The 27,959-nt window shown below is 46.0% G+C and overlaps 2 protein-coding genes across 14 annotated transcripts in view; one reads left to right on the top strand and one right to left on the bottom strand.

Moving 5' to 3' along the window:
• The first annotated feature begins 915 nt into the window (after positions 1–915).
• On the top strand, positions 916–2,576 carry sertm1 (serine rich and transmembrane domain containing 1). The gene has a single exon (XM_084028764.1). It carries the CDS (start codon positions 918–920, stop codon positions 1,257–1,259), a length of 342 nt encoding a protein of 113 aa, XP_083884890.1. The 5' UTR covers positions 916–917; the 3' UTR covers positions 1,260–2,576.
• Positions 2,577–3,236: 660 nt separating this feature from the next.
• The window catches only part of nbeaa (neurobeachin a), a 79,231-nt gene continuing 54,508 nt past the window's right edge, over positions 3,237–27,959 (bottom strand). Inside the window, exons 23-61 of one of the 13 annotated variants that reach the window (XM_084029370.1) lie at positions 27,509–27,958; positions 26,888–27,105; positions 26,608–26,761; positions 26,104–26,127; positions 25,569–25,652; positions 24,651–24,831; positions 24,283–24,407; positions 24,108–24,176; positions 23,827–23,995; positions 23,176–23,534; positions 22,606–22,742; positions 21,413–21,567; positions 20,422–20,548; positions 19,307–19,426; positions 18,299–18,432; positions 17,706–17,767; positions 16,192–16,256; positions 15,662–15,770; positions 15,414–15,580; positions 11,674–11,798; positions 11,443–11,592; positions 10,934–11,070; positions 10,721–10,838; positions 10,500–10,602; positions 10,287–10,402; positions 9,688–9,800; positions 9,323–9,463; positions 9,083–9,202; positions 8,839–8,991; positions 8,565–8,729; positions 8,336–8,425; positions 7,517–7,709; positions 6,795–6,866; positions 6,398–6,553; positions 6,010–6,180; positions 5,818–5,919; positions 5,528–5,724; positions 5,126–5,277; positions 3,237–4,966 (exon numbers count right to left, since the gene is read on the bottom strand). In XM_084029370.1, the coding sequence (XP_083885496.1) occupies positions 4,876–4,966; positions 5,126–5,277; positions 5,528–5,724; positions 5,818–5,919; positions 6,010–6,180; positions 6,398–6,553; positions 6,795–6,866; positions 7,517–7,709; positions 8,336–8,425; positions 8,565–8,729; positions 8,839–8,991; positions 9,083–9,202; positions 9,323–9,463; positions 9,688–9,800; positions 10,287–10,402; positions 10,500–10,602; positions 10,721–10,838; positions 10,934–11,070; positions 11,443–11,592; positions 11,674–11,798; positions 15,414–15,580; positions 15,662–15,770; positions 16,192–16,256; positions 17,706–17,767; positions 18,299–18,432; positions 19,307–19,426; positions 20,422–20,548; positions 21,413–21,567; positions 22,606–22,742; positions 23,176–23,534; positions 23,827–23,995; positions 24,108–24,176; positions 24,283–24,407; positions 24,651–24,831; positions 25,569–25,652; positions 26,104–26,127; positions 26,608–26,761; positions 26,888–27,105; positions 27,509–27,958 (5,574 nt within the window). In that variant the 3' untranslated portion in view covers positions 3,237–4,875. The remainder of the gene's footprint in view (positions 4,967–5,125; positions 5,278–5,527; positions 5,725–5,817; positions 5,920–6,009; positions 6,181–6,397; positions 6,554–6,794; positions 6,867–7,516; positions 7,710–8,335; positions 8,426–8,564; positions 8,730–8,838; positions 8,992–9,082; positions 9,203–9,322; positions 9,464–9,687; positions 9,801–10,286; positions 10,403–10,499; positions 10,603–10,720; positions 10,839–10,933; positions 11,071–11,442; positions 11,593–11,673; positions 11,799–15,413; positions 15,581–15,661; positions 15,771–16,191; positions 16,257–17,705; positions 17,768–18,298; positions 18,433–19,306; positions 19,427–20,421; positions 20,549–21,412; positions 21,568–22,605; positions 22,743–23,175; positions 23,535–23,826; positions 23,996–24,107; positions 24,177–24,282; positions 24,408–24,650; positions 24,832–25,568; positions 25,653–26,103; positions 26,128–26,607; positions 26,762–26,887; positions 27,106–27,508; position 27,959) is intronic. The other 12 variants (XM_084029379.1, XM_084029375.1, XM_084029377.1 and 9 more) reach the window with 12 other exon arrangements.

The raw sequence follows: 27,959 nt of genomic DNA, 5'->3' as shown, positions 1-27,959 counted from the left end.
GTCACACACACTCAACAGTGAGGCAAAGACTGCCCCTGCTTTCATTCTGGTCATGGTCAATCATCCCCCCTTTGAAGTGTCTTTTCTCCGATCAAGTCGAGACACAATGCTGGCCTTTACCCAAACACAAAGCAGCCTCCCTTTCCCTCTCACAGAGACTGTGACTGCAAAGCTCAATCATATCTTCCACTCAGTTTTTATACTTTGCGGTGGGAACATCATAGTGCGGTATTAATATGCACCGGAGGACGGTCGACTCTCATCTGTCTTTGTGAAAGCTGATTATGGGGAGTCTTAATTTCATCAGATAAAGTTACCTTCCCTTTGATGAGCATATCCTCCAGGTACCGAGCAGCCCGACAGGCCCTTCAACGAGACAAGCACGCCCCCTGCTGTTACTCTTTATTATGGTCCGGTCGGTGGAGCTCCTTCAATCAGTCGAGCTCTGATTAGCCAGAAAACATCCTTATGCACACATGCTCTGATTGCACGCACTTTAAGTGACGAAGCAACAATTCATTAAAAAATCATCATTTTTCACTGTTTATAGTGAAATATACCACTGTATAGGGTTACTTTTAACATGGGAATGATAAGTACATGGATTTATGAGTATATTACGTGATTTCATACAGGTTTCTTATATTATAACATGAGCCTCGAACGCATCTGGGAGCATCTCAAATAAATTATCGTCCCTGAATCATAATTGTAGAAGTGCTCTCTGTCTCAGCTGAGGATGTGGGTGAAAGCTCTTGTGTCAGCGAGCATCTGCCGCGTTGAAGTGACCTGGAGGGAGAAAATGAATCCAGCAGACAAAAGAGAATTTATTACACGGGATATTTAAATGATGAGTGTCTTTCTGTCGTTTCACTCATCTTTCCTCTTTCCTCTCATGCGCATCCAGCGGCTCTGGGATGTCAGGGATGGATGTCTCATCGGTTGACCACAACGAGACCGGCATCTCTCCAATAGACGATGGGACCTTCCTCCGCTTTTCCCCGACCTCCGCCTCCACGTCCGCGGCCGCCTCGTCACCGGGACGCCCGGGCAACATCTACGTCTACGTGTGGCTCTTCCTCGGCCTGCTGGTGTTCCTGCTGACGCTGCTCATCATCTCCCTCCACAGGCTGAAGAACATCATCTCCTCGTCCTCGTCGGTCCCCGACTGCAGCAGCGAGGGAGGGAGCTCCTTCACCAACATGGAGATCTGCAGCATCTCGTCTCAGAGGTCCACCATCTCCTCGCTGTCCACCTGAAAGGGGGGGGGGGGGGGGGGCACGCGCGCACACAGACATGCTGTGCACGTGCATTCCCTTGTGCACGCATGCACACACACACATAAAGCACATGGAGGCCCAGCAACTCCTCACTGGGACACACACACACGTGGTTGACAGCAGTGCATTACTAACTCTGCAGCATGTACTAATGGTCGAGTGGGTCAGGTGCGTTTGTTTGTGCACCGGGGAAATAAAGCTCACGTGTGATGAAGAGGTCTTCAGAGGTGAGACTTACTGAACCCCGCTGAGCCTCATTTCTGATGATGAAGACGAACGGAGCCGAGGAACTGCTTTCCCTCAGCAGAAAAAAAAAAAAAAAAAACCATAATGAGGACCTATAATCTTAAATCAATTGCTTGTAATTGTCATATTAACTATTCAACATGATATTGCTTTCACATTTGCAGCTTGTCTCATAATGTCTGTAGACTACATTGCAAAATGCAGAATAACATGAATATTAAAGCCCATTACATTACATTGTACAGAAATGCATGCTTGTGTCTCAGTTGTTCAGTAACTCTTTGGGATGCTGTAACTTTGTTTTTTTTGTTTTTTTAACACAACAAAGGTTTAGGTACTCATACCAAATTGCTTGGCGGTTCTCCTGGGGAAAGGACATTACCCAGGACCTCCTGCTGCGGATGTAAAACTAAAAGTGAGAAAGGAATGAGGCTCGTGTCTCAGAGAGACTCTGATGCAGCCACAGACCGGGTCAAAAGTGGCATAACAAGCTGAGATTCTGGTCCTGAAAGACAGGTCTAGCAGCGTAACGGATTACCCTCTCTTGCCTGTCAGCTCATATGGCGTCTGATTACAGTCGCCATAGCGACTGAAGCATGAGAGCTCTGTGCAGCTGTCAGCCTCGTCCATATTCCAAGCTGGAGCTGTTTCTGCTAAAAAAATACGCTATTTTGTTTTACCGTGAGATGTAACAAACACTCAGAACACAGTATGTTAAAAAGGTTCCTTCATCTTTGTCACCCTTTTAAACGAAGTTCTTTACAGCTTAAGGCTCAGTATTGTTTCAGCCGCCTATAAGTCACAGAGTTGATTTTTGTTCATTTTGTCCAGAACCTGTTTTGTTTCATGTGGTACGAAAGTTCCAGGAATTAATCACTAACCTGTTTTCAAGTTAACCAGGAAGTAGAACGACTGTTTAAATCGTGGTGTTGAAATGAATATCTGTGCGGATTGAAGCCCCGGATTGACTTGTTTTGATTATCGGAGCTCCTATTTTCTATTCAATCCTGCAAACACAGAGACGTCATTCAGTGGAAGATACAAAGTAGATTAAAGACATTTTCAACTTGGGTGACGTGTGTCTTAATACTCTTATTGGTACTTGACCTTTTTCTGTGATTGCATACCTTGTGACTGCAAATCTGATTTTTGTTCATGGGTTGCCACTTACACACTGCACATATTGGATTTTTTTTAATGTTTGGAATCGTATTTTCATCTCCATTTGATTACTGGCTCTACTGCGGCCGCTGCTTTATTATCCTGTTAACTGAAAGTCTGTAGCAACCTGTTGTGAAGAAGAAACAGCGTTTTAAGAAGCTGAATGGAAGTGGCTTTGAGTCACATGCCTTACTCGAGGGAATGTCAGCTGTTTAATGGATTTAAGCAGAGAGAGACCATGCAGGACCCGACTAGTGCTGGAAACTTCATTAAACTAAGATTGGTGCTCTCGGAGAAGCGCTGCAGAAACGACTGACAGTAACAGACATCGAAAATGAAAAACGCACTAAAGCAGGAGGTTCAGCGCCGTAGTCGAGTGTGTTTGGGCGGTTTAACTGAAGAGTCTCTTGAAATCCTCCGAGGAAGGAAGAATGCTTCCGTGTCCTGGTTGGTGAACGCCACAATGAGACGTCCTTGATGTTTCACTCTCGGCGGCGCAGAAACCGCTTCAAGTCGAACCGGATGTGCCGCCAATGAAAAGTCAAGTCATCAAATTCTTTGCATATTTTATTTTTCTTATGATTTTTTTTTTTTCAACTCACACATGTCATATTTTACATCTTTGCAATAAAACATGAATACAATAGTTTTTAGGGTTTCATAGATCCAAAAATATTTAACCTTTTTTTTTGGATACGTAAGTTGAACCTGTCGATAAAGTATGTGCATGTGCGCATTTGATCAAGATGGCTTCACACATACAGTACATCTCACATTTTCGGCCCCCTGTCCGCCCTCCTTCCCACCTCTATCAGCTACAGAATCATGATATTGCTTACAACGGTGAGGTTGTAAAACCTAATAATCACACATGAGCTCAACGCTTTAAATACAAACATCAATGCACAAATAATATGGACCTAAACAAAATGGCAGCCGACCAGAAAGAACCAAGCTAATAAATAATGATATGTGATTGGTGCAAAGTGCAAATACAAAACAAACTCTTACATTGATTTGATTCTCTTCTTTTTAAATAATCAACAAATGTGGGTAAGTGAAGGTTTTCCTTTGCGCTTTTCCGTCTTATTCAGCTGATTAAGTCTCCCGCCGAGCCTGAACCAAGACTATATGTACATATTTGACAAAACAATCACCAAATATACAAAGGAAATCATGTCAGTCGTCGTGGTTGTCATTCTTGGTGGCACTGGCAAGATCTCGTCATCGTTACCATCTCCGGCAAAAACAATCACCATCCTTGACACTGCCGTTATTATCATCAGTCGACATTATAATAATTATTACACAATATTTTACATACAGCAAGTCATTAATAAATTAAAGGTGATAAGCGCAGTTTTGTGTAGTGAAAGAAGAGGTGTCGGCTCTGAAGGGAGCAGAGCCTTATTTACATAAGAATCAGATTTAACCCTGCTGTGGGTAAAAGAAAAGAAAAGAAAAAAAATTAAATTAACATTGTAAAATAAAAATTAAAAAACGGATTAAATCAAATAAGATAAAATCATAACCCCAGGCAATTTTTTCAAGGGTGAATTTTAAGATCAAGCCAATAGCACCGTTTTTTTTTTTTTTTTTTTGGAGCAGCGGGTGGGACTGGTTAAATCCTGACCATTTCTAATCAGTTTAGACACATTGAAGGAGTCTTTAATTTGTAGACCACCCAATAATTCCCAGACTGAACCCCCCCCTCCCCTCAAATGAAACGTATCGAACAATATTAATAAAGAAGATAAAAACAAAAACGTAGGTTCTTTGTCTGTGAAGCATTAAGCGTACCAGGAGCGGTAACTGCACCGGTCCTGTGAGTGGGACGGGGACGATCGACCTCTACAAGGTCTGCTTGCTCTCTCTCCCCGTTCTGCAGTCGGCCTATTTTATTAGCAGGTTTTGGTGTGTATCTTCGGGGTATTATGTGTCTGTGGTAACACACGCGTGTGTAGGTACACGTGTGAACAGAGGAAGTTATTTCCACCGGCGCTGCCGCATTCCCCAAATCAAGTAAGCTTCAGAAGGGAACGGAGCCTAAGGTCCCGTACTTGTTTTTCCTTCCTCTCGGTACCTTTAGTTTCCCCCACGTTGCAGATACACAGCGGGCTGCATCACCTCCTCTCCCTATGGTTTCTTCTCTCCTCTCTCCGTCCTCCTCTTCCTCACGCTGTCCACCTCAGTACCTGTTCTGGTGTTCGTAGTGCCAGCGGTTGAAGTCTATGTTGAATGCCACAATGCTGCCGGACGCCATGCCAGTGATCAGAGTCCTGAGGGCAGAGCACACGGGACGTCACCTCTGCACACCTCACTTATCACATAATACACTTTCACTTCTGTTCCCATTTGAAATGACAGAGTTTTAATGTAACCTTTAAAAAAATAAAATAAATAAAGGTCACGATGTTTGTATCGTCTGGGTGTTTTACCTCTGGTCGTGGGAGAGGTCCATGGCTCGGATGCCTGCGTCACAGCCCGGATAGATGTACAGCTGTTTGAAGTCGCATGCCTGCCACACTTCCACAACTCCGTTATCGCCTCCCGTCACCAGGTTCTGTCCATCGCTGCTCAACAGGATCGCCTGGAGGGAGAGGGTTAGACGGAAAGAGAGGTCAAAAGAGGCTCAAGGGCTCCGGAGTGTCGGACAACACTACGTTTGACCGGTTGTAAAAGTCAATCCCCGGCTCCACCAATTTGCATGTCGAAGTGCCCTCGGGCAAGATGCTGAATCCCAAATCGCCGCTGAAGGCTGTGCCACTGGTGTGTGTGAAAATGCAATATTCATGCATGAATATACACCAAAACATAAACAGTAAGCCAGACAGTCTTACCCGTGTGGAATCGTTGACCTCCATTTGTGCCAGCAGCTTCCCATTTATGCTGAAGTTGCAGAAGCGGCCTCTCTCATAGTAGATGATGCAGTGGCCCTCACTGGACACGGAGATGAGGCGAGGCCGCTGACACAGCTCTGGACCCTCCAGGGCCCTAAGCAGGTCCCCTGTGATGGTGTGGACCAGGCAAGGGCCCTCTGAGGATGAGACAAAAGACATTTTTTATTTTACAGCTTTGGATATGGGGAAAACTTAAAAATTCAGAATTGATATTTCTCAGACGCACAAACCTTTAGCTCCACTGATGACCAACCCCAGCTCTGCACAGACAGACACGCACACCACCTCGTGGTCATGTCCTGTCAGTACGGCCCTGGGAGCCGGGTAGTCGCCTGGAAGACAACAACAAAGTTAGACGCCCCATAAACCACTGGGAGTGTAGCGTTTTCTGAAACTCGTAGTCGGCGAACATCGCCACTCACTGTTGTTGGGATTGTCGCCGATGATGTGGTGTCGTCCGCTCCAGTACCACAGAAGGAGAGTGGCATCTCTGGAGCCTGACACGATGTAGCAGTCTCCTCCGATGTAGGACTCGGACCGGGCCAGACACGTCACGACATCCCAGTGGCCGAAAACTATCTGGGTCAGCTTTCCTGTGGCGAGGAAGGAGGAGAGTGAATAAGTTGAACAGGCAGGGTAATGGCTCACTAAACCTCTGCACTGATGAACACAGAAATGAACTGTATGCCCAGGTGCGTTAAACAGTGTTGGAAACCTCTGACGGAATCACAAATTGCAGCATTAATAAGGACAAAGTGCTCGCTAAGAGTACATTTCTACTGTGAACATACATAATATATAAAAACCTACCAGTTTCAGTGGAGTAAACACGGAAGCTCTTGTCCCAGAATCCGCAGACCAGGATGTAGCGGTTGTCGGCGGTGACCACAAAACAGTGCGTGTTGATTTGGATGCTCTGGTCCACGAGGTCAGTGATCTGACGCTTGTTCACGCCCGAGTTGTTTGCTACACGGGAGCACAAAGACGCCGGCAGGTTAATGAGAGTACACCGACGCGCGGCGGTTCACGAGCTACGAACTGCCCACCTTTCTGATCTTCCACCGCCCAGGTTCGTCCTGCAGCTTATGAGTACATAAATCCCCGGTGTAGCATGTCATAAATTGACTTTGCTCCCACTACGTGCGGCCTTAATACTATCATTACATAAAACCAATTAAATCTGCTGCGGAGAAGTTTGAGCACTGACCTATAAGAGGGTCCATCTCAATGGGTAGATGATGAGCCTGCTCCAGGGAGTATCCTGGAGCTCCACGGAGGCCTGAAGGATAGACGGGGTCAAACTTTACAGACAGCCGGGCATACACACATCATAAAAACGGTGAAGGATGAATTACAGCCTCTCATATAATCCCCTGGTCCGACGCTCTCCGGTGAAAGCTCTGATGTAGGCTTATGTTAAAAAACTAAGAGCCCCGATAACAAAAGTCACTGGAGCTGCCTTTACAACCCTCCGTAATTACATTACCGCGACTCATTAATCCCACCCCGCCGTGCTAATGAGGTCATTAAAGGTTAATTGAGGATTTAATTAACTAATATTTCTGTGTCAATGTGTGGATATAATATAAGAGTAAACACTAATATAATACAACCCAAATTGGCTCGATAACTACCACTGAAAGGAACTAACATGCCACTACAGGCTTACATAAGTCAGTCTTAATTGCATAGCTAGCTACTGATTATATTATGTGATTAAAATGAATATCTTTGATTTATTCTTTCATCATTTAGTCTAGAAAATGTCTAGACATTAGACTAAAATTGTGAAAAGAACCATTTACAATTTCCCAGAGCCCAATTTATGTTGAGATAATGTAATGTCATGCTCTATTCTTTATAATAGCTTTATTTTTTATTTTATTTCCACTTTTAGATCTTTCTTTTTTCCCCCCATCATGCACTCACCAACAGTGTTGTGCCAGCGGTTGACCGCAAACAGCCGGCTACACGTGACGGTGACGGCCGCCGGTATGCTGAGGTGGGGGAGCGTGTTGGCGGCGACGTGAGTGACCGGGGAGTTGGAGGGGAACTTGAGCACCATGATGACATCCTGCTGCATCTGATCCTTAAACATCAGTGGGCTCTGGGGAAGGAAACACTGGTGAGACAGACAGAGAAAGAAAAGGGGGCGCAGAGAGGAAGAGGAGGGCAGAGTGGGCAGGGAAGGTCGGGGGAGAGAGGAGGAGGAGGAAATGAAGATGGAGGCAGAGGGAGAGACAGAACAGATGGGGACAGAGGGAGGGGGGAGGGAAACGGCATATTAGTGGGAGCACAGGGTCTGAGCAGGTTCACACACTGAGGGCGGCTCTAGGCCGAGGTGGAGGAGGTGGAGGCACTGGCTGGTCAGGGTTCAGGACTGACAGGTTTGGGTTGGATGGGTTGGATGTGGAGACACTGAGGCCTTGTTCTGCTGAGGGTAGCAGGGAGGACACAGAAGCTCAAACCAGAGCAGAACGTCCTCATTACATACATTCGTATGTAATTATATCTCTCAATTGGTATAAAGGGATAACATTTGTTCAAAATATGAAGGAAAAAAACCCACTTTCTATAAAAACTATCTTCCAACCTCTCCAAAAATAACTGAACTGAACTGATTTCTGTCTGTAGCTGAGGTCTAATGTGTGAAAACAACTGACCTGGTGTGTTTTGTCAAGGTTTTCTTTGTAAGCATGAAACCTAAAACTTAAGAAGGAATTGCTAAGGATGCGGAGGTAGTCTCACCAGGTGCATGGCGGAGGAGCGGGGTGGGTGTGGCTCGATCAACAGCTGGGAGGGAATCTGACCTGCCGCCTGAATCTGGGCCTCGATCACCTACAGGCAGAGAGACAGGGAGGGGGTTAACCTTTACGTTCTTCACTTTACACACATGACACGGACCCGATGCTTCCACGCGCTCTCGAAGACAGAACTCTCCATGTTTCTGTGCTGTAATGTCGTCATAGAAACCAACCTCACGTTGCAGAGCGTCTGCATTGTCGAGGTTGATCGCTCCCTCGTAGGACAAGAAGTTGAACACGTTGAGAGATCGGACCGCTTCCGGCCCTCGCTGCTTGTAGCCAAATATTAGATCGATCCACTGGTGAAGCTGGCACGACACAAACTCGCTCTCCAACGCCTGGTCCACAGGAAGGAAGAGAGAGAGTCAAGGAGTTTCTCTCGAGTGGATTTAAAGGCAGAGATTACAAAAAAAAACCTTTGAGAAAAACAGCGTCTTTGTCTCTCACCATCCGGTTTATGCGGACGAAGTCCTCGGGTTTCTTGGCCCAGGCGGGAAGCTCCACATCACACACGGAAACGCCATCATCACGCACGCCCAGCTCATACTCATTACTGTTCACGAACATCTCCGGTAAGTAGTAGAACTCCGGGATCAGCTCCTGATGGAAACAATAGACACACATTGTTTATTTTAACAAAATGAGCAACATCATGTTTTCAAACTCAATGGTTCCCGTCAGGAATAGTTACCTTGACATCAGCCGTGTCCCTCTGACAGTTCCTCCACGAGCAGCCGATGCCAGAGAAGGCTCTTTCTGGATGGTCGAACTTGTTATCGTTAGCGTTGAGGAAAAACGTGGTGAAGGGCTCCTGCGGGCACACATAGACAACGTCATTTCAAAATATTTAAATATTTAAACTGTGTGCTGAAGCGGTTATGTGAAGGTGAAAGTCCGTTTAAGCGTGTGAAGTGCAGCAGCAGTCACGTACTATTCTGAGCATCCACATCAGCGTTGAATGAGCCGTGGAGTACAAGGTTGTGTAGTGGTGAGTGGGCGTGCTGTCGTCGTCCCATGTCTCGTAGCGCTCGGCGTAAAACGCCGCTCGCTTGGGATTCAGCGCGCCGATTGGCTGGAAGAAACCGGGGGAGGGGAATAATCGGCTTAAGTCAACAATGACAGAAAAAGCAGACATTGATTTCAGAGAGGATGTCACACGTTATTCTTTGAAACATTTAGACAGGAGTTTCATCCATAGTGTGGGTGAAAATTACAACATTAATTACCATTAATTCATAGCATTTGCTACATGGAGAAACAAGGTGCTTTATGTGTTGTGTGTTGGAGGGCTCTAACCTTGGAGAGGTCTCTGAAGTTGCCAGGTAGTGTGAGATCCAGCTCCTCTGAGTCATAGTTGGTCAAGACCCAGGGGAAGATGGGGTACTGGTTCAGATCATTATAGGTCCTCCCTGTGGAAAAGAATTACATCATTCAATTACAATTCTCAAACATGGCTGCTTTTTGTGTGTATATATGAATTGTCACATTGGTGATTGTTGTTATGCAAACTGGAAGCTGGAGCTTGAGCTGACAAAGGTGTGTTTTATTCAAAGCTTCCAGGCTCTTCATCTGGTCTCATCAATGAAGTCTTTTTATACTTATTGGCTTCTTTATTCATGCACACAAAGATAAATCTCTAGCCAGTTATTTTTGAACAACACAGCACAACAGGAACCATCAGAGCAGCAGAATAAGGTCAAAGTCTTCACAGCAAATAAGCTTTAAAATATCCCCATCAGAAAAATGAAGGAACAGGAAGTATTCTCTCCACTAATTCAACAAAGAAGCTTGCATTCGGCAGGGCTGTGTGTTTGACCAATAACGGCTCATATATTATTAGGAGGCCAAGATCCACAATAACAGACTCAGAAAATGGGATTGAAAATGAACTTTACCTGCAATAGTGTTGAGGAACATGAGGTACTCAAAGTTGGAGATCTCTCTTCTCTGCCAGCGCTGTGTCATGTTGGACGACTTGAAGAGCTGACGAGGGGTGGCCAAGGAAATCCGCCTGGGACGCACAGACACACGGTCACATGTTCAAGTTTCTTTCATTCCCACCAGGATGAAATACCTCTCTGCACCGGCCTGATGTACCCTGCACCTACCTGGCCTGTGGCAGGCCGTAACTCGTTCCTACCCCGACCCGTGGGAGACTGTAGACCACCCTTTTGACTGTGGCCTGGTCAGGGAAGTTAAACATCACAGATGCTGGAGAGAGGAGACGAGAGAATGGTCAGGATCACCGTGACAACTCATGTTGAACTGGTACCACAAAAGCAAATCAAATACTGTGTAGTTGCGACATAAGTATAAGAAATCAACTTACTTCTGTTGGCCATGAAGACCTCCAGTCCGGTGTTCTGCAGCAGGTAGCGCCTGGAGAACACGGCTCGGATCTCACTGAACATCCATTTACCGTGGAGGCCCTCGGAGTAGGCCAGTACCTGTTGAGGATGGACATAATAATATGTTTTTACATAAAGAAATCAATGAGAGACCTTTTTTTTTATTATAATAAAGAAAGACAGCTTGCCCTTACTTTAGCGTCAGTTGTCTTGAATGTAGGATCCTCTTCATCCACCTCAAAGTAGATCTCAGTCGTGGTGATGGACAGAGTGCCTCGAGCCACCACCACTGGAGCTACCAGCTGAGCCGGAGTACTGAGAACCACGGGGCCTGGGGGGGGCAAACGTGTTACTCAAGTATGACACACAAAACAGGTCATTAAACAGCATGTACTGTGTAATTTCATGTTAGTTAGGACTGATTATTTATTTGCTTCTTCTACTGTGTCAAAGGTCAGAGAGAATCCACTGGATTTATTTCATTATTTGGATTTTCATTCGTTTTTAGTGAATCAGGATTTAATCTCGAGTCAGATGGATCAGCTGGATGGTTAGTGCAGCCGCCGAACCTTCAAATGACTTGCCTTTGGAGGTAAAAAGTCGTGGACGGAAACGTACTAAAAACAAGAGCCACAGACAGTTTCCTGTTCAGTCGTACTGTAGTTTACTGACTGCATGTGCCTTTAATGCGAGCGCGTCTTACCAGCGAGGTTATCGATCTCTTTTTCCTGCAGCAGGCTGACGGCATCGTCGTCCCCCTCCAGCATTAACTCCGCCTCCGGGTTCTGCGTGACCACTGATTGGCTGCGGTAAGTTTTCTTTGACTTAAGTCCTTCCTCGTCTTCTTCTGTACCTGTTCCAAGGTTGTATGTGAGTGTCTACATCGCGTGTATTGACTGAGCACAATATGTTGACGTTTGGACACATGACTTACCGTATTCCTCCAGAGGTTTGAGTGCCACGTCGGCGTGAGTGGATCCAGAAGCATTGCGCACAAATCTCCTTCTTCTCCTCAGGTCGTCCTCCCAGTAGTCTAGACGCCAGAAGTCGTGTAATTGGCTGAAGATATAAAAGAGGAGGAACATAGATGAGTACACCAAAGAATAGAGAACTCATTTCACTACAGTCAAAATATGTCTCTTTATTGTGTTGAAGGGACATATTTGAACATAGGGGTGAAGATGACAAGCATCTCCAGAGAGAGAAAAACCCACTGACTTACAGTATGTACCCTATAGACCATCACACACTTGCCCATATAGTATTTCTAAATGGGCCCCATTGTATGTGCGGTCAGCTGACAGGAAGTCAACTTGTACCTCGCAAGATAACGGCTTACATGATGACATGCAAGTGTGACTAAAGTGTTCAGAAAGCATTATGCAAATGTAAATAAACGGTGATGGCACTTCAGATGCAATCTTCATGGTTTTTTTTTTTTTTATCTTAGTGCAAGAGGTGTTTACCAACAGCATGCACGTCAGATGCTGCATGTCACATGCCCTCAAAATTAAATTACATGTCCCCCCGCCCCCCCCCCCCCCCCCCCCCCCCCCCCCCCCCCCCCACCCCCCCCCCCCCCCCCCCCCCCCCCTCCCCCTCCCCTAAGTCTGGAGGCAGATCTGGATAACAAGCAATCATTGATTTAATGTGTGTATGTGAGTGTGCTAAATAAGGAGATCGGTCTCACACAGCTACCAGGCAGCTACGGTGTTAGGATTCGGCCGCCTGTGTGTGCTGAAGGTGATGTAGGATAAATTATGTCTAAGGAGACCTGATTGCTTCATGAAGCCTGTTTTACACAGACCATGTCATCTTTTATAAAGGTCTATATTTCAGCACTGATAATATCTTCAATCTGAAGAGACTGTCTCATGAAGCTGCTGCTGCTCCTCTACTAGCTTTATGAATTTATGGCGTAAATTAGATTGCTAATCTACTATAATGATATGGACGTCCTGTGGACCATCCATCCATCGTCTACCACTTATCCTGTATTCAGGGGAGCCGATCCCAGCTGTCATTGGGCGAAGGCAGGGTTCACCCTAGACAGGTAACCAGTCTATCACAGTATGTAGAGACAGACAGGTAACCAGTCTATCACAGTATGTAGAGACAGACAGGTAACCAGTCTATCACAGGGCTGACATGTAGAGACAGACAGGTAACCAGTCTATCACAGGGAGACATGTAGAGACAGACAGATAACCAGTCTATCACAGGGCCGACATGTAGAGACAGACAGGTAACCAGTCAATCACAGGGCTGACATGTAGAGACAGACAGGTAACCAGTCTGTCACAGGGCTGACATGTAGAGACAGACAGGTAACCAGTCTATCACAGGGCCGACATGTAGAGACAGACAGGTAACCAGTCTATCACAGGGCTGACATGTAGAGACAGACAGGTAACCAGTCTATCACAGGGCTGACATGTAGAGACAGACAGGTAACCAGTCTATCACTGGGCTGACATGTAGAGACAGACAGGTAACCAGTCTATCACAGGGCTGACATGTAGAGACAGACAGGTAACCAGTCTATCACATGTAGAGACAGACAGGTAACCAGTCTATCACAGGGCTGACATGTAGAGACAGACAGGTAACCAGTCTATCACAGGGCTGACATGTAGAGACAGACAGGTAACCAGTCTATCACATGTAGAGACAGACAGGTAACCAGTCTATCACAGGGCTGACATGTAGAGACAGACAGGTAACCAGTCTATCACAGGGCTGACATGTAGAGACAGACAGGTAACCGGTCTATCACAGGGCTGACATGTAGAGACAGACAGGTAACCAGTCTATCACAGGGCTGACATGTAGAGACAGACAGGTAACCAGTCTATCACAGGGCTGACATGTAGAGACAGACAGGTAACCAGTCTATCACATGTAGAGACAGACAGGTAACCAGTCTATCACAGGGCTGACATGTAGAGACAGACAGGTAACCAGTCTATAACAGGGCTGACATGTAGAGACAGACAGGTAACCAGTCTATCACAGGGCTGACATGTAGAGACAGACAGGTAACAAGTCTATCACAGGGCTGACATGTAGAGACAGACAGGTAACCAGTCTATCACAGGGCTGACATGTAGAGACAGACAGGTAACCAGTCTATCACAGGGCTGACATGTAGAGACAGACAGGTAACCAGTCTATCACATGTAGAGACAGACAGGTAACCAGTCTATCACAGGGCTGACATGTAGAGACAGACAGGTAACCAGTCTATAACAGGGCTGACATGTAGAGACAGACAGGTAACCAGTCTATCACAGGGCTGACATGTAGAGACAGACAGGTAACAAGTCTATCACAGGGCTGACATGTAGAGACAGACAGGTAACCAGTCTATCACAGGGCTGACATGTAGAGACAGACAGGTAACCAGTCTATCACAGGGCTGACATGTAGAGACAGACAGGTAACCAGTCTATCACAGTATGTAGAGACAGACAGGTAACCAGTCTATCACAGGGCTGACATGTAGAGACAGACAGGTAACCAGTCTATCACAGGGCTGACATGTAGAGACAGACATGTAACCAGTCTATCACAGGGCTGACATGTAGAGACAGACAGGTAACCAGTCTATCACAGGGCTGACATGTAGAGACAGACAGGTAACCAGTCTATCACAGGGCTGACATGTAGAGACAGACAGGTAACCAGTCTATCACAGGGCTGACATGTAGAGACAGACAGGTAACCAGTCTATCACAGGGCTGACATGTAGAGACAGACAGGTAACCAGTCTATCACAGGGCTGACATGTAGAGACAGACAGGTTACCAGTCTATCACAGGGCTGACATGTAGAGACAGACAGGTAACCAGTCTATCACAGGGCCGACATGTAGAGACAGACAGGTAACCAGTCTATCACAGGGCCGACATGTAGAGACAGACAGGTAACCAGTCTATCACAGGGCCGACATGTAGAGACAGACAGGTAACCAGTCTATCACAGGGCCGACATGTAGAGACAGACAGGTAACCAGTCTATCACAGGGCCGACATGTAGAGACAGACAGGTAACCAGTCTATCACAGGGCCGACATGTAGAGACAGACAGGTAACCAGTCTATCACAGGGCTGACATGTAGAGACAGACAGGTAACCAGTCTATCACAGGGCTGACATGTAGAGACAGACAGGTAACCAGTCTATCACAGGGCTGACATGTAGAGACAGACAGGTAACCAGTCTATCACAGGGCTGACATGTAGAGACAGACAGGTAACCAGTCTATCACAGGGCTGACATGTAGAGACAGACAGGTAACCAGTCTATCACAGGGCCGACATGTAGAGACAGACAGGTAACCAGTCTATCACAGGGCTGACATGTAGAGACAGACAGGTAACCAGTCTATCACAGGGCTGACATGTAGAGACAGACAGGTAACCAGTCTATCACAGGGAGACATGTAGAGACAGACAGATCCTGCATGTCTTTGGACTGTGGGAGGAAGCAAGAGAACCCGGAGAGAACCTACACTTACACAGGGAGAACATGCAAACTCCACACCGGGAATCGAACCCGGGACCCTCTCGCTGTGAGGCGAGTGCTACCCACTACATCACCGTGCAGCCCTCCTGTGGACCAACGATCTAAAAATAAATCAGTAGAGTTTGACACACGGCTCCTCGTGTCTCACCTCTGTGACATTGTACCCCACGCCCCGTGCTTATTGGTCAGGATGTTGAGGATCTTCTGTTTCAGCTGGTTGGCGGTCACGTGATCTCTGTGCTTGGCGGCGCTGATGAGGTGATCGCACATTTTCTCCTCCTCTCTCCGGTCGGCAGCGTACTGGGCACAGTTAGACTGCGGGAGAGGGGGAGGTCAGGACTTAAACATGGGAACAGAAACAATGAGAAATGCAGGTATGTGATGTTATATTTGTACCTCAAATTCAGCATGTTTGTGTACATCCTCTGCCCTCTGTCTGTTCAGGATGAACTCTGCTTCATTGGCAACTCGCACAATATGATCCTTCATGGCGTGGCACAGAAGTCTGGTAGAGGAGTGAAGAAACATAACAGGCATTAGGAACAACTGCATTTACTAATAAATCAACGAGAAATGTTGCTTAATAACGTCTGTAAGACTTCTCCATCTGCTGCTGAAGCTTACGTCTGTATGGGTAAACAGTATGTTTAAAAAACAGCATCCTTTTCTTTATGTCCAGTACAGTATGGAGTGAATCAGGCTTTGAAACAAGACCAGCTCAGAATAAATGTACATTTAATCGTACTGTCGTGATTCAACTTCCTACTGAACACACATGCCACTGTGCACTTATCTTGGCAGGGTTCTCATTACGACTCTGTCATACCCATTGCCTATAGCTGTTAAGCGCTGATAACAGTGCTGGTAATGTGTGAATCATCACAGGGAACTGAACAGGCTGGTAATGAGTCCGCGTGATGGATTACCTCCCCTCGTTGATGAGCTCAATGAAGGCCAGTCCAGCGTTCTTCTGAATGGAGTTTTGCCACTCCTAAGGGTAGAGGATACAGAGTTATCATGGTTGAGGGCAGAAGTGCTTGCTATGGATTAAAACTATCACTGCATATGATATGTTGTGAGTTAAATACCTAAGAAATCAAGGTACTTACTGCCGAAAATCATATATATTCAATATTACCATAAAGCAGTTCTGTTTCTTTAATTTGCAACATGGTCCACAATGGCCCTAATGTATATTGTGTATATATACATGGTTTAATACCATTGTCTATGGTTTTATCAACGCGTAAGAAGTTTATTCAAGAGGAAATACACAGTCTCATCATCTACCATCACTAGTGTAAAAGGTTCGGTAGCAGAGGTTCTTTTAGCAGAGACGGGTGCATTAGGAAGAGTTGTCTAATGCATGCAAGTGTTTTATGTGTCTGTGCATATTAGAGTGGAGACTTCTGAGCAGGACGAGAGTGTTGCTGAAAGCCTCAAACTATCAGAGCTCCATTATCTCCACCGGGCTCTCAAGGCTGTGACGGACACGTGGGACCATCTCCTGTTACACCCCACCATCCGGAGGATCGATATCTGGGCTAGGGTTCGCTCTCCTGGGCATCTAATGGCAGACAAGGCCGGAGCCGGGGGTAATACTATACATGCTGACGAGCAGCCAGGCAGGAGAGTGGAGGGGGGGGGAGGAGGAGAAAGGAGAGGGAGTGGTGAGAGGACAGGGCAGTGGGGAGAGTGGTTGAAGATGAAAGCGGGCGGACACGCACGCCGAAACGCTGAGTTAAAATGGACCAGAAAAGCAGAGACGTCTGATGGAAGGTGTAGGTGATGGAGCGGTAAGAGAGGAGAGGAGAAACAGTGGAGACCAGAGGAAAGAACTGAAGGGTTCCTCTAAGGAAAGGAGCTTTTGGAGGCAGCCAGCGAAACAGAAAACATATTGGGAGAGCAACTTCCTAATGTGAAAGGAAAAAGAGCACTGGTTACCTACGCCTTCAGGGGAACACTCGAGTGGTAAGTGCCTCTCTGTTGTCACTCTGTCTTTGAGTGTTATTCAGGAAAATATGTACATTCACTTTAAGTTAAATGACCCCAATATGATTAACGAAGCTGCGATGCTGTGTGATTTAATTGTGTTCTTAAAGGTAAAATCCAGTCAGAAAGGCTGATTAACATGGAAGGCTATTTTCTTGTGGCCTTCATACTGACGGGTGAAAATGACCGTGTGATGATGCATATAAGTCGATATCATATCACATCTGTGATGAGCTCATTACATAGTCCAAACCCGCGTGGCGGATCAATAACTCAGCTTCCTGTGTGCGACCGACTCAGTGATTATTATGGGTTTAAACGAGAACAAAACACGCTTTCAGAACGGGGGGGTTAGAGACTTTTTCAGGGCTTTGGGCAAAGCGGATCACATGTGTGAGGAGGAGGGTAAACAGTGTGACAGAGAGGAAAAGGTGAAGAGGTTACCAACCTGAGAACAGAGCAGCATGACGAGCTCCACCACAGACGTGCTAGACTTCATGCATACCAGACCTGCAGCACAGAGACATAGAGTCAGGAGCCTCTCTTTCTCCCACAAACACATCAGCAAAGAAGACACTGCTATTGTATAAAGTCATTGCAATCAGGTGTATAAAAAGCATGCCACGGAGAAGACAGGAACAAACAGTAGAGAGAAAAGGAGAGAGGAGGGGGGAGGAGAGGCAAGAGAGATCAACATTGAGACGGTGGATCACGAACAGGACACCAGGAAGCAGGTGGGCGGAGGGAATGCACATTTAGTACAATCTGTAATACCTGTAGTATTGCTGCTAATAACTAAACAGAATTTTTTTTTGGTGAGAAGTGTGAAATACTGACTCCATACCTGCTTGACGAATGAGTGAAGCAGCCAGCCCAAAGACACTCACACCGCTCATTCACTCGCTCTCAACCAATCAGGTTGCGACACAGCCGCCCCGTCCACTCACGTTCTCGCACACAAGGCCCGCGGTGAAGGACAGTGAATGGGGGAGACTCCACAGAGAGACGCCAGTTAGAGAAAAAGGAAGCCGTGTACAGCACCTGTACCTTCTATGAGCAGTTCCTGCCCATGGCTACCCAGCAGCGTCCTGGACAGGAAGGGAGCAAAGTCCACGAAAATCTCCCTCAGCAGGGGCGCCACCTTCTCCAGGGCGCGCTCCAGCTTGGTGGTGATACTGTGGGAAGAAGAAGTCAGACGGGAGGGGGGAGAAATGATGAAGAGAACGGGAGTGAAAATCAAAATGGCCGACACACAGATGGCGTTAGAAGTCGGGAGGTTTACAGTAGGGGAGGAAAGGGAGCGAGGAAAACGTGCAAGAAAGAAATGAGTAGAGAGAGAGAGGTGAGAAAACGGGGAGGGGAGGATAGGACTCATTACACGGGAGAAAAGGCAAGCTGAGAGACGTTCATGTTCAAGAGAAATAAATGGTACAATGTCTGAAATGGACACAGAGGACACACGACATGTACAGATTTAAAGCATATGTAATGATGGTTTGGTATGGAAGCACTATGACTGGGTTAGTCTAGAGTTTTAAAGCTAATAGTTAGTCAACTTGTGTGATGGGTGGAGCTGGAAGTGCACATATTGCATGTATCTTGACTCGCTACACATCTTAACGTTAGCGCCTTTGTGTGTGTGCACATGTGTGTCAAACACGTCTCTATTCTATGTGGAACAAATGAGAAAAGAAGGCAAAAAAGCAAAGCAGACTAAAATATGGAGCCGCATTAAGCATGTGACTTGTGAAACAGACCTCTAGTTTTCACAAAGTCTTCATTTTTGTTGCCGTGAAGGTTAAAACAGGGCGTTGAGACAGTTTGACTCTGATCTTGAGTGTGAGTTGACTGCGATAATACAACAAAAAAAATATGAGTGACGTTAACGGCCGAAGCTGTTAGCAGAGATGTCTGTCCTTCCTCCCACGGCCGTTCCGGGAAACATTTAGTAGTGGATTTGGGTGTAGCAGAGTGTGTGTGTGTGTGGTGGAGGTGGGGCAGAGGGGGGAGAGGGGGGAGGGGTAGGGGAGAGGACGAGTATCTCCTTGCCTAAAACACTGTCCTGCATCTCGGGGAGCTGCCTGGAAGCCTGCCAGAGAGCTAAAAGACTTGAGCTCAGGGGGCGTCTGACCGCTGCGAAGCGCACACTGCGCCACCTCACAATAGGCACTGCAACACAAACACACACACACGTACAGACGTGCACACTGATTAAAGAGCACATGCACACGCACGCACGCATCTCCCCTCTCACATGCGTGTGCACCCTTTAGAAGCACATGTAACGGCACATTATCATCACACGCTGGCTAACATGTCTGAGGAAAAGAGTACAATGGCAGAAATGTTAGAGTACAAGCTAAGTCCAAAAGGAATGATATGTCGTGGCTGTTTCCTAAAGACGAACATATGGCAGATCACCTTATATTTGGTTAGCGAGCGTCAGATGCCTATCAAAAGTAAACACAGCTCAAACACAGATTTCTGTTCATGACAATCTCATTTACATGTTTTTATGGATTCTCTCTACGGTATATTGTTATTGTGACATTAAAACACAGTGCCATGTCGGGGATGAAGAGCACCACCGTGTCGACCGAGTGAAATGCGTGGGTGGTGCGTGTGCACGTGAGCAGAAAATGTGTGTGTGAGAGTTACCAAAGTAGTTTTTTACTAGCTTTCCGAAGACAATTATATTAGTTGATAGAAGCTTTAAAGGGCAATTACAATGTGCAACAGCTGTTTAATCTCTAGTCAATTGTCACTAAGTACAACTAGGAAATTAGCAATTTTTGTGTTTTGTTTAAAAAGTGGTACATTTTTCTACATGTCAGCACTTTTTTTTTTTTTTTTGCATCTACATTCATTAAAAGTGATGGTGACTAATATCAGGTGTTGTCACATGTGGCTGCACCCCAGTTGTCCCAATCTAACCCGCCTGTATGATATCAGTAATGAGCTGCTAGTGAGAATTCTTTGGGAATGATGAAAGAAAGGTGAAAGAGGGACAGGAATGAAGTGGGGGAGGGGACGACAGGCACCCAATAAAATAGACAAATAAACATAAAAACAAAAAAGCCAAAGGGAGGAAAAAAAAAAGAAAAATCGGGAGGATAGTGACTGGTTGAAGCGATAAAGAGCTTCGTCCCGTTGAGAGCTCTGACCTCATATTCTCCATCGAGTCTTCTGGCATGGGTGCCACGGTTTGCACCGCCGGCAGATTCTTACTGGTCGCACCGTTGACAAAGGATGAAGAAGAGGAGGAGGAAGAGGAGGCCGAGTCTGTGGCGCCTAGAGGAGGGAGAGCGATGAAGAAGAAGCATTGTTAAAAATGCGTCAAGCGTGACCAAGATTATTGTGCGGGATAACAATAAAGGAAATGTACGACATCCTGGTCAGTTACGACAAATTCAATTAGAGTATTTCTTCTTGTCTTCTGGTAATGGCCCCGTTTGTGAAAATAGCTTTGCAATCAATATCCGGAATCCATCCCGGGGAACAATACCCTTCCTTGTCCATTATGCATGTATGATACAATGAATGTGCTGAGTATGATGCTGTGTGGAAACGGGACTGATCTGCATGTCAGCCGGTGTGATCAATTCTTATTTAATACCATATTCGGGTGGAAGAATAATCTATTAAAGGCTTTATTTATTTTCCTACATGGAGAAGCAAATGCATGAAAGGTAGATGGTCAAGCATAGGAGACGTCACCCAATGACCCTTCCTGTTACTGGCCGAGATATTAACACATGCCGTTTGCTCTGTAACTTCATGGATTCGGGTCCTGCCTTTGAAAATAGGCTGAAACCAACCATGAAAGCATCTGCAGGTAAAAGTTTGTTTCTATTCTGGTTTGTCGTGGCTGTCAAAGGACAGCAGAGTAAAGCTTCTAAGAGTTTTTATAACAAGAGAAAAAGAAAAACCCTGCTTCGCGGAGCAACCTTTGAATAGCTGGAGGCCTTTCGCACAAACACCTTCGTCATACTGCAGGAGCCTCGCTGCTGCCTCTCCTTAAAAGCACAGTAAAGAGGGGCGCTGCAAAAGGGTATATATAGGCAAGAAATATCCAGAAGATACAGATGGAGACGCGGTGCGAATAACACATGGGTTTATAGTGGAAGCGCACCGTATCGGTGTGTTATCTCTCACCTGTGGTGTTGATCATGCTCTTGGGTGTTGCCGTGGCAGCTGCGAAAATGTTGGGCGTGCTGCCGGCGGCGGCTGATCCGCTGGTGGTGGGCGTGCCCACCGTGTTGACTGACAGGCTGCCGGGTGGCGGCTTTTTGACTGGAACCACGACACTCCTGTCGGAGGTGAGATTCAAAGGCATCAGAGAAAGCTGCACACACACACACACACACACACACACACACACTGGACTCTGGACGCATCTTCAATGTGAAACAAATGTATAGTTATCACCAAAATGATAGGATGCTTTTTGAATGCTGCTGCTTTATGCAAATTTTCAGAATCATACTATAATACGCCACTGCTAGAAACATATATTTGATTTAAAAACACTATGAATAAAATGCTGTTTGCTAGTAGTTGTAATATCTCCGATGTATCAGGCCTGTCTGCAAGGGTCAGGCAGATTTACGGGCTGGACATTTCGGAGATGGATATGGAGCCATTCGTGATCCATTATGCACACTGTCTTCAATCAATAGATTAGCTCTCATGGTCTGCCACAGAGAAGGATCAAGGAGATATAAGCGGGTCATCACTCAGCGGAGAGTCTATATGTTAACAGTTTGGGCAAGAGGGGGAACATTTGTAACTCCGTTCAGACTTTGTTTATGTGCCGTCGTGTCCGATGACTTTATGATTCAGCAACAATCTCTCTATCACTAGAAGATTTTAGCGTCTCGAATCAATTCAGAATGGGAAGAAATGATGATTGAATTGAATTCTCAAACCAACCCTGTCTGTTCTCTCGACGTAGCGCACAGCAAACGTGAGAAACCACTAACAAGCCGTTGTAGTGCAGAATTATCGTTTCTATTTTTTCTTATCTGTGCATTATCGGAGTTTCGCTAAAGAAATCAATGTGACCGCTGGCAAGTAAAGCCCACTATGTGAGCTTGTAGATGTTACCATCTAAAAGGGGAGAGTCATTTTCTAAATACTAATCAAAATGATTGATTTCTGCGTCCATTGCTTTCCCCCAAAACTGATGCGCAGCAATTTGACAAATAGCGGTGCACTAAAAACTCATCGCCAAAAGATCAGTATTGGCTCGGAAAATATCGGTTTCATTGATGGATGTGTCGGTTACTGACTCTGATATCTGTCTGTTTTTCCTGCCTCTTGGAGGTCAAACAGTAACTGGGGCTGACCTGTCGAAAGAGTGGAACTGCATGGGCAGCATGGGGTGTGTCTTCAGGGCCGGGTCTGGGTGATACGGCGTCGGTCCGGACTCCTGGCCCAGATCCCCTCCGTCGACCGGAGCTGCCACCAAGCTCTTCAGGATCTCCTGCATTCCAAAGAGAACAAGCCATCTTGTGACTACAGGACACAAGCTGTGAGGAGTACAGGCTAATATGTTTACATCGTGTAATATTATACAGATCCCTATCTAATAAAATACAAATAAATACATTTTCCAGGTACCTTAACAAAAAAAACCCATCTAAATTGTTACTATAAATGCAATGTAAATACAGAATTCCTTTATATCCATAGCAATTTTGTATTATATATATGTATATACATGTATGACCTTGCATTACAATCCGCCTCAGATTAAAATACAGATGTGATTTGCTCAATGATGCATGGGAGCAGCACAGACTAATGCAAATGTATTCCTGACCACACGGGACCAGATTTATCATATATATGAGCAAATTTAGATTAAAATGTGTGGAAACAAGCAGCTAGGAGAATGGTGGGTCACGTAGACCGACCTTGACATTGATGCCTTTGTTTGTCTGGCTGATGCTGGAGATGGATGAAGGCGGGGCTTGGCTGGAGTTGGGGTTGTGAGGAGAATCCAGAAGGCTCTCCTGTGACCTCCTCACATCAGACAGGCTACACAATAGATCCGTGCTTCCTCCCCCACCGCCTCCCACCATGTCTCTGTCTCTGTCCGTCTCTCTCCCCACCAGCCCCAGGCCCAGTCCCAGACCCATCTCCGAGCCGTTCAGGGATCCGGCCACGTGGCCCTCCTCTCCGATGCCCGAGTCTGTGTGGGGGAGGCCAGCCCGAGGAGAGTCGTCCACGGGGGTGGGGGTCTGTTTGTCAGAGAAGCCTGTGGACGGGTGCTCTGAAAGAACAAACACACAGAAATCTTTTCGTGAAATCCATTGCCAAAAAATTCCACAACACATTGTTCATTTTTATTCATTCTCAGCCATTTTCTCCTGCTTGTCAGCTCTTTTCACTGTTAAGTAATACCCATCTTTCTTCCTCCTCCTTCCTTTCATTATGCATTGTCTGATATTCTTTTGTTGTGTGTGTTCCCATTACAAACACTACAGTTATGAGTCACCACCAGCACATCCAAGTGTACTCTCTAATGCTGAGCGTGTTGCAGAAAAAGACAAAAAGAGAATCACCTGTGCTGGTCGGGGAGTTGATCTCGTGGCGGATGCTCCTCCCTGATAGGCTGGTGGACCTGCCGATCTCTCGCTGCGGTTCCAAAATGTCCCGGTACTTAGATACCATGAGAACTGAGATGAAGTAGACGACTGCCAGGGCCAGAAACTGAGCCTGCTTGCTGTCATCCTTCAGCAAAATAACACACACACGTATTCTATTCAGTAAAAACACCACTTTTTTTACTTTGCACTTGTATGCACACACATACTGACTTAAAATATACACACAACATTCTTACCACATCTCTGAAAACCACAGCTCGAAGACGATTGATGTCTACATCCTGCAGGAGTCTGTCTGGATCCTGCTTTATTATGGAAGACAGGATGTCAAATGTTCTCGGCCATACGTAAACGTGCATGCTTCGGGTGTCACATTTAAAGTGTGTGTGTGTGTGTGTGTGTGTGTGATACCTTGCTGGCGGTGGAGGCACTGTGGAGGCTGTCCTGTGACTTGCTGCTGGTTAAGGAGGACTTGCAGCTTCGATCTCTCTGTCTCTGCCTGCACTCCAGACAGTTCCTCACTGCGACGCAGCACACTGGTAGACGCAGACAGGTGGAGATGAAATCTGTAAGTATTTTTATATTGGAGCTGGCTTTTTTTACATATTGTTTTCATTTCAAGAGAAAAAAAAACAAACTGAAGTGGGTATAAATCCTGCAGAATATCTTTTGGCTTTTTGAGGGAATTTTGACGCAGCCCTTCTAAACAAGGCCATAAAAGCTGTACGCGAGTCTAGCTTCACAGAGTATACACGGAATACATCAAACTGGAAACACACCCAGGCGGAGGCATTGCCTCATAAGCCCTCCTGACGACATGTTCTTCTCCGCTTCGATCTCGCTGAAGTTGAGAGAGCTGGCGAACACCAGCACGTCCACCATGGCCATGAGACGGGACAAGAAGGTGACCGCCGTCTCTGAAGACATGCCCTGCGTCGCCTCGATGTTCTCCAACTCCGTCTGATAAAAAGCGGGAGGGATAAATACACACACGCTTTCCAGTTATTCATTGAATAATCTCACTCTGGTTTACACAGCGGTGAGGTACTGTAACTGTAAGAGCCTCTATTAAATAGTAGCAGTAACCTTTAGTAAATGTATTATAATCACGTCTTAGATGAGCGTGACCAAAAACAGCAGTCAGGGCTGGTTGCGCTAGCACACATAGGAAAAAAGCAACCTCGAGTATCATGCTGGAGAGATGAAATACATACTTATACGATGAGATCTGGCAATATGAGGTGTTCTACACGACACACAGGAAGTACAGTGTGATGACGCACGGGTGATGGCAACAGTGGCGTTGTGACAGTAGCAGTGTGGCCTAATGGCAGTCACCGTAACGCTAGACTGGAATATATATTTCATAGAAAATGAAATTTAACAAAGTCCCCTTTTGTTAAATCATCAATCAGTGTCAAAAAGTCTACTTAAAATAAATAAAATCGGAAGGCAGCAAAGCAGGGGGGGGTAAAAACTGGCAAACCGAGTGTGCGGTTTGCTGTGTCTCTGCTTGGGGAAGCAGGGTGTGCAGGGCTGTGGAGAGTCGACAGAGAGCAAGCATCCGGAGGCTCGTCGGAGCGAGTGAGCACAGACATTTGGGGACTAACAGACACACAAGGTGAGGACAGAGGGAGTTGGGTTGGTGCTCTTAGCTCCTCTGGTGATAGTGAGAGTCTCACAGGCTCTTTACGCACCTCTACCCCCGCGCCTCCTCCCCCAGGAACAGGGGTCACCTCCTCTCCCTTTGACCCCCTCTGGGGTCCGGCTCCTCCTGCCTTCTTTAGTGTTGATACAAATGGGACAGGCTTAGCAGATGCAAACCCCAAGGACTTATGGAAATCTCTCATGCTTTTTCTCTCATAAAACATACTCTATCTATTTTCACCTCTAAATATATCTCTAATGTCTCCTTATTATCGATCCACCTCTTTTTAGACTTTTCTATCCCCCTTATTTGTATAATATACTTACAACTTTAAAATATTATACAAAGTGTATCTAGACCAGTATATCTAGTTCTTTTAGCTTTAAGAACTAGATACATTGAGGCAGAGAGGTCAATAGATACGGACAGTATAAGGGGGGGGAGTATTGATTAGCAGCAAAGAAGCACAACAAATAGAAACACTATGGATGTCAGACAAGCAAGGTTTAGTGTCAGTCACAATGGTAAATAAACCAGAACAAAGTATTAGTAGAATAGAAAGAGAGGAAGGAACTGCAACTTACAGTGTTGGCACTACTCTTAGAATTCTGCACATGCAAAAACAGACAAAAAAGACAAGAAAATACACAGAATACATGTAACACAGAGAGGAAAAGGAAAAAAAAAGAAACATGATTAAAGGAAATAGATTATCAAACTATGAAATTAAATAGCTCAAATGAAGGTTAAAATACTGTGCAAGAAGTGTTAGATTGTAAGTCAAAAGGAGATACAGATGAGAAGTTGAATTAGTTTACTCATTTTTAAATTCAAGGCCAAACTAAACAAAATGTTTAAGCTTTTTGAGGTAACTTTTGGTTTTCTTTTTTATCCATCTTTGTTCAAAAAAAGCTCCAAAATTCAATAAGACATGACAAATTCTTAAACCTGTTCAATCATCAGATTAAACAGGCTCTTCAAAGTCTGTGTTTTGGGTTAACAACATCTGAATTACAGGCCCATGAGGTAGTTGTTGGCCTGCAGTTCCCCTTCCTACCACAGGGGTGCAGAGTAGAGCCATCACTTACAGAAGGGGAGGTGGCGGCGGACAAGAGAGGCAGGATGCCTCCACAGGCGATAATTATGTTGTCCACCATCTGAGAAATGAGGTGGATCGTGTTGTGGACGAAGATGATGTTCTCATTGCTGTTTACAAAATCCATCACCGACTTGGTGGAGTGGCTGGAATAGAAGAATACCAAAATACATTTTTGGAAATTGAGACATCCTAGGTAACATGTCACTCTTTAACTATTCTAATCCAATTCGATATGCCTTGAAAAAAACCTGTTCCTATTATAAGCTCACCTCCTCCACACGTGCACGTCGGTCTCCAGGGCGAACAGCAGGTCGGTGAGCAGCCTCTGGTGCATCGGAGACCACTTGAATTCTGGGATGCGGAACATGGTTGTGCGCGGGCCGGGGCTGAACTGCCGCCGCTGCTCCTCCGTCATGGGCATGCCCCTGAAACCCAGATCTACGCGTAGGTCCCGCTCCAGCTGGGCTGCCGTGCGACCGTGCAGGGCCTGTCAGACAGCAGAAGGCTTTTCAGTGGGCTCTCTTTACTAGTGTATTAAAATCACACTTGGCATGACCGCAGTTATGGAATTCGATATCACAAGAGAATCCACAGAAGACTCTCCGGGACCTCTTATTCTGTCGTCCCTGATTAAATAGGAGGATCAGCTCATGTGGGGGCAGTGACTCAGCTTTTCTGCAGAGAAAAACTATCTATGGCTGATAATAAAAGCCATTTATCTCTATGTGTCTTGATAAAAAAATAAAGTTGAGGAAAATAAATAAATAAATAAATTTTAAAATAGAGTATGGACTACAACTGCATTATTGCCGTCCACAATCGGTCCAAGCAGTGACCCCGCAACTTACTTGCAACAACAAAATCTGACATTTGCACAAACAAAACCACACCTGAGTGGTCGCAGTAGTTTGGATCTTCTTTGTGTCCTTGTCCTTCCCATCATCCGACCTCTCTGTATCAGAAGTGGTGCTGGTTGTGTCTCCCCCAGTCTTCAGGCCCACAGCCTCTCCCTCTGCCCCGGATGCACCGTCTCCCTCTGGGAAGTCTGATCTAGATGCTGCCTGGATCTGGGCTTGGCTTTCGGCCTCGGCGATAGAGCTGATGTCAGCGAGAGGGCTCTGGATTTTGAAGGGCCCGTCCTCTGGAAGTTCCCCAGAATTGTGGCTCTGGGCCTGTGTTAGATCAGAGCCGCAGCTAGTCATGTGGGCCAGCAGGCTAAGGTCATCACTGGCGCTGGTGGTGGAGAGAGCTGGGACCGGACCAGATGGAGTGGGCTGGTCTGGACTTGGCAGTACGAGGGGGTCTGTGGCTGCCAGAGCTGGAAGCAGCTTCTCGTCAACC

Source organism: Eutrigla gurnardus (genome assembly GCF_963514095.1).
Source record: "Eutrigla gurnardus genome assembly, chromosome: 15".
Lineage (NCBI taxonomy): Eukaryota > Metazoa > Chordata > Actinopteri > Perciformes > Triglidae > Eutrigla > Eutrigla gurnardus.
Note: the sequence above shows the minus strand (reverse complement) of the source record. Positions and strands in the feature narration are given on the sequence as shown.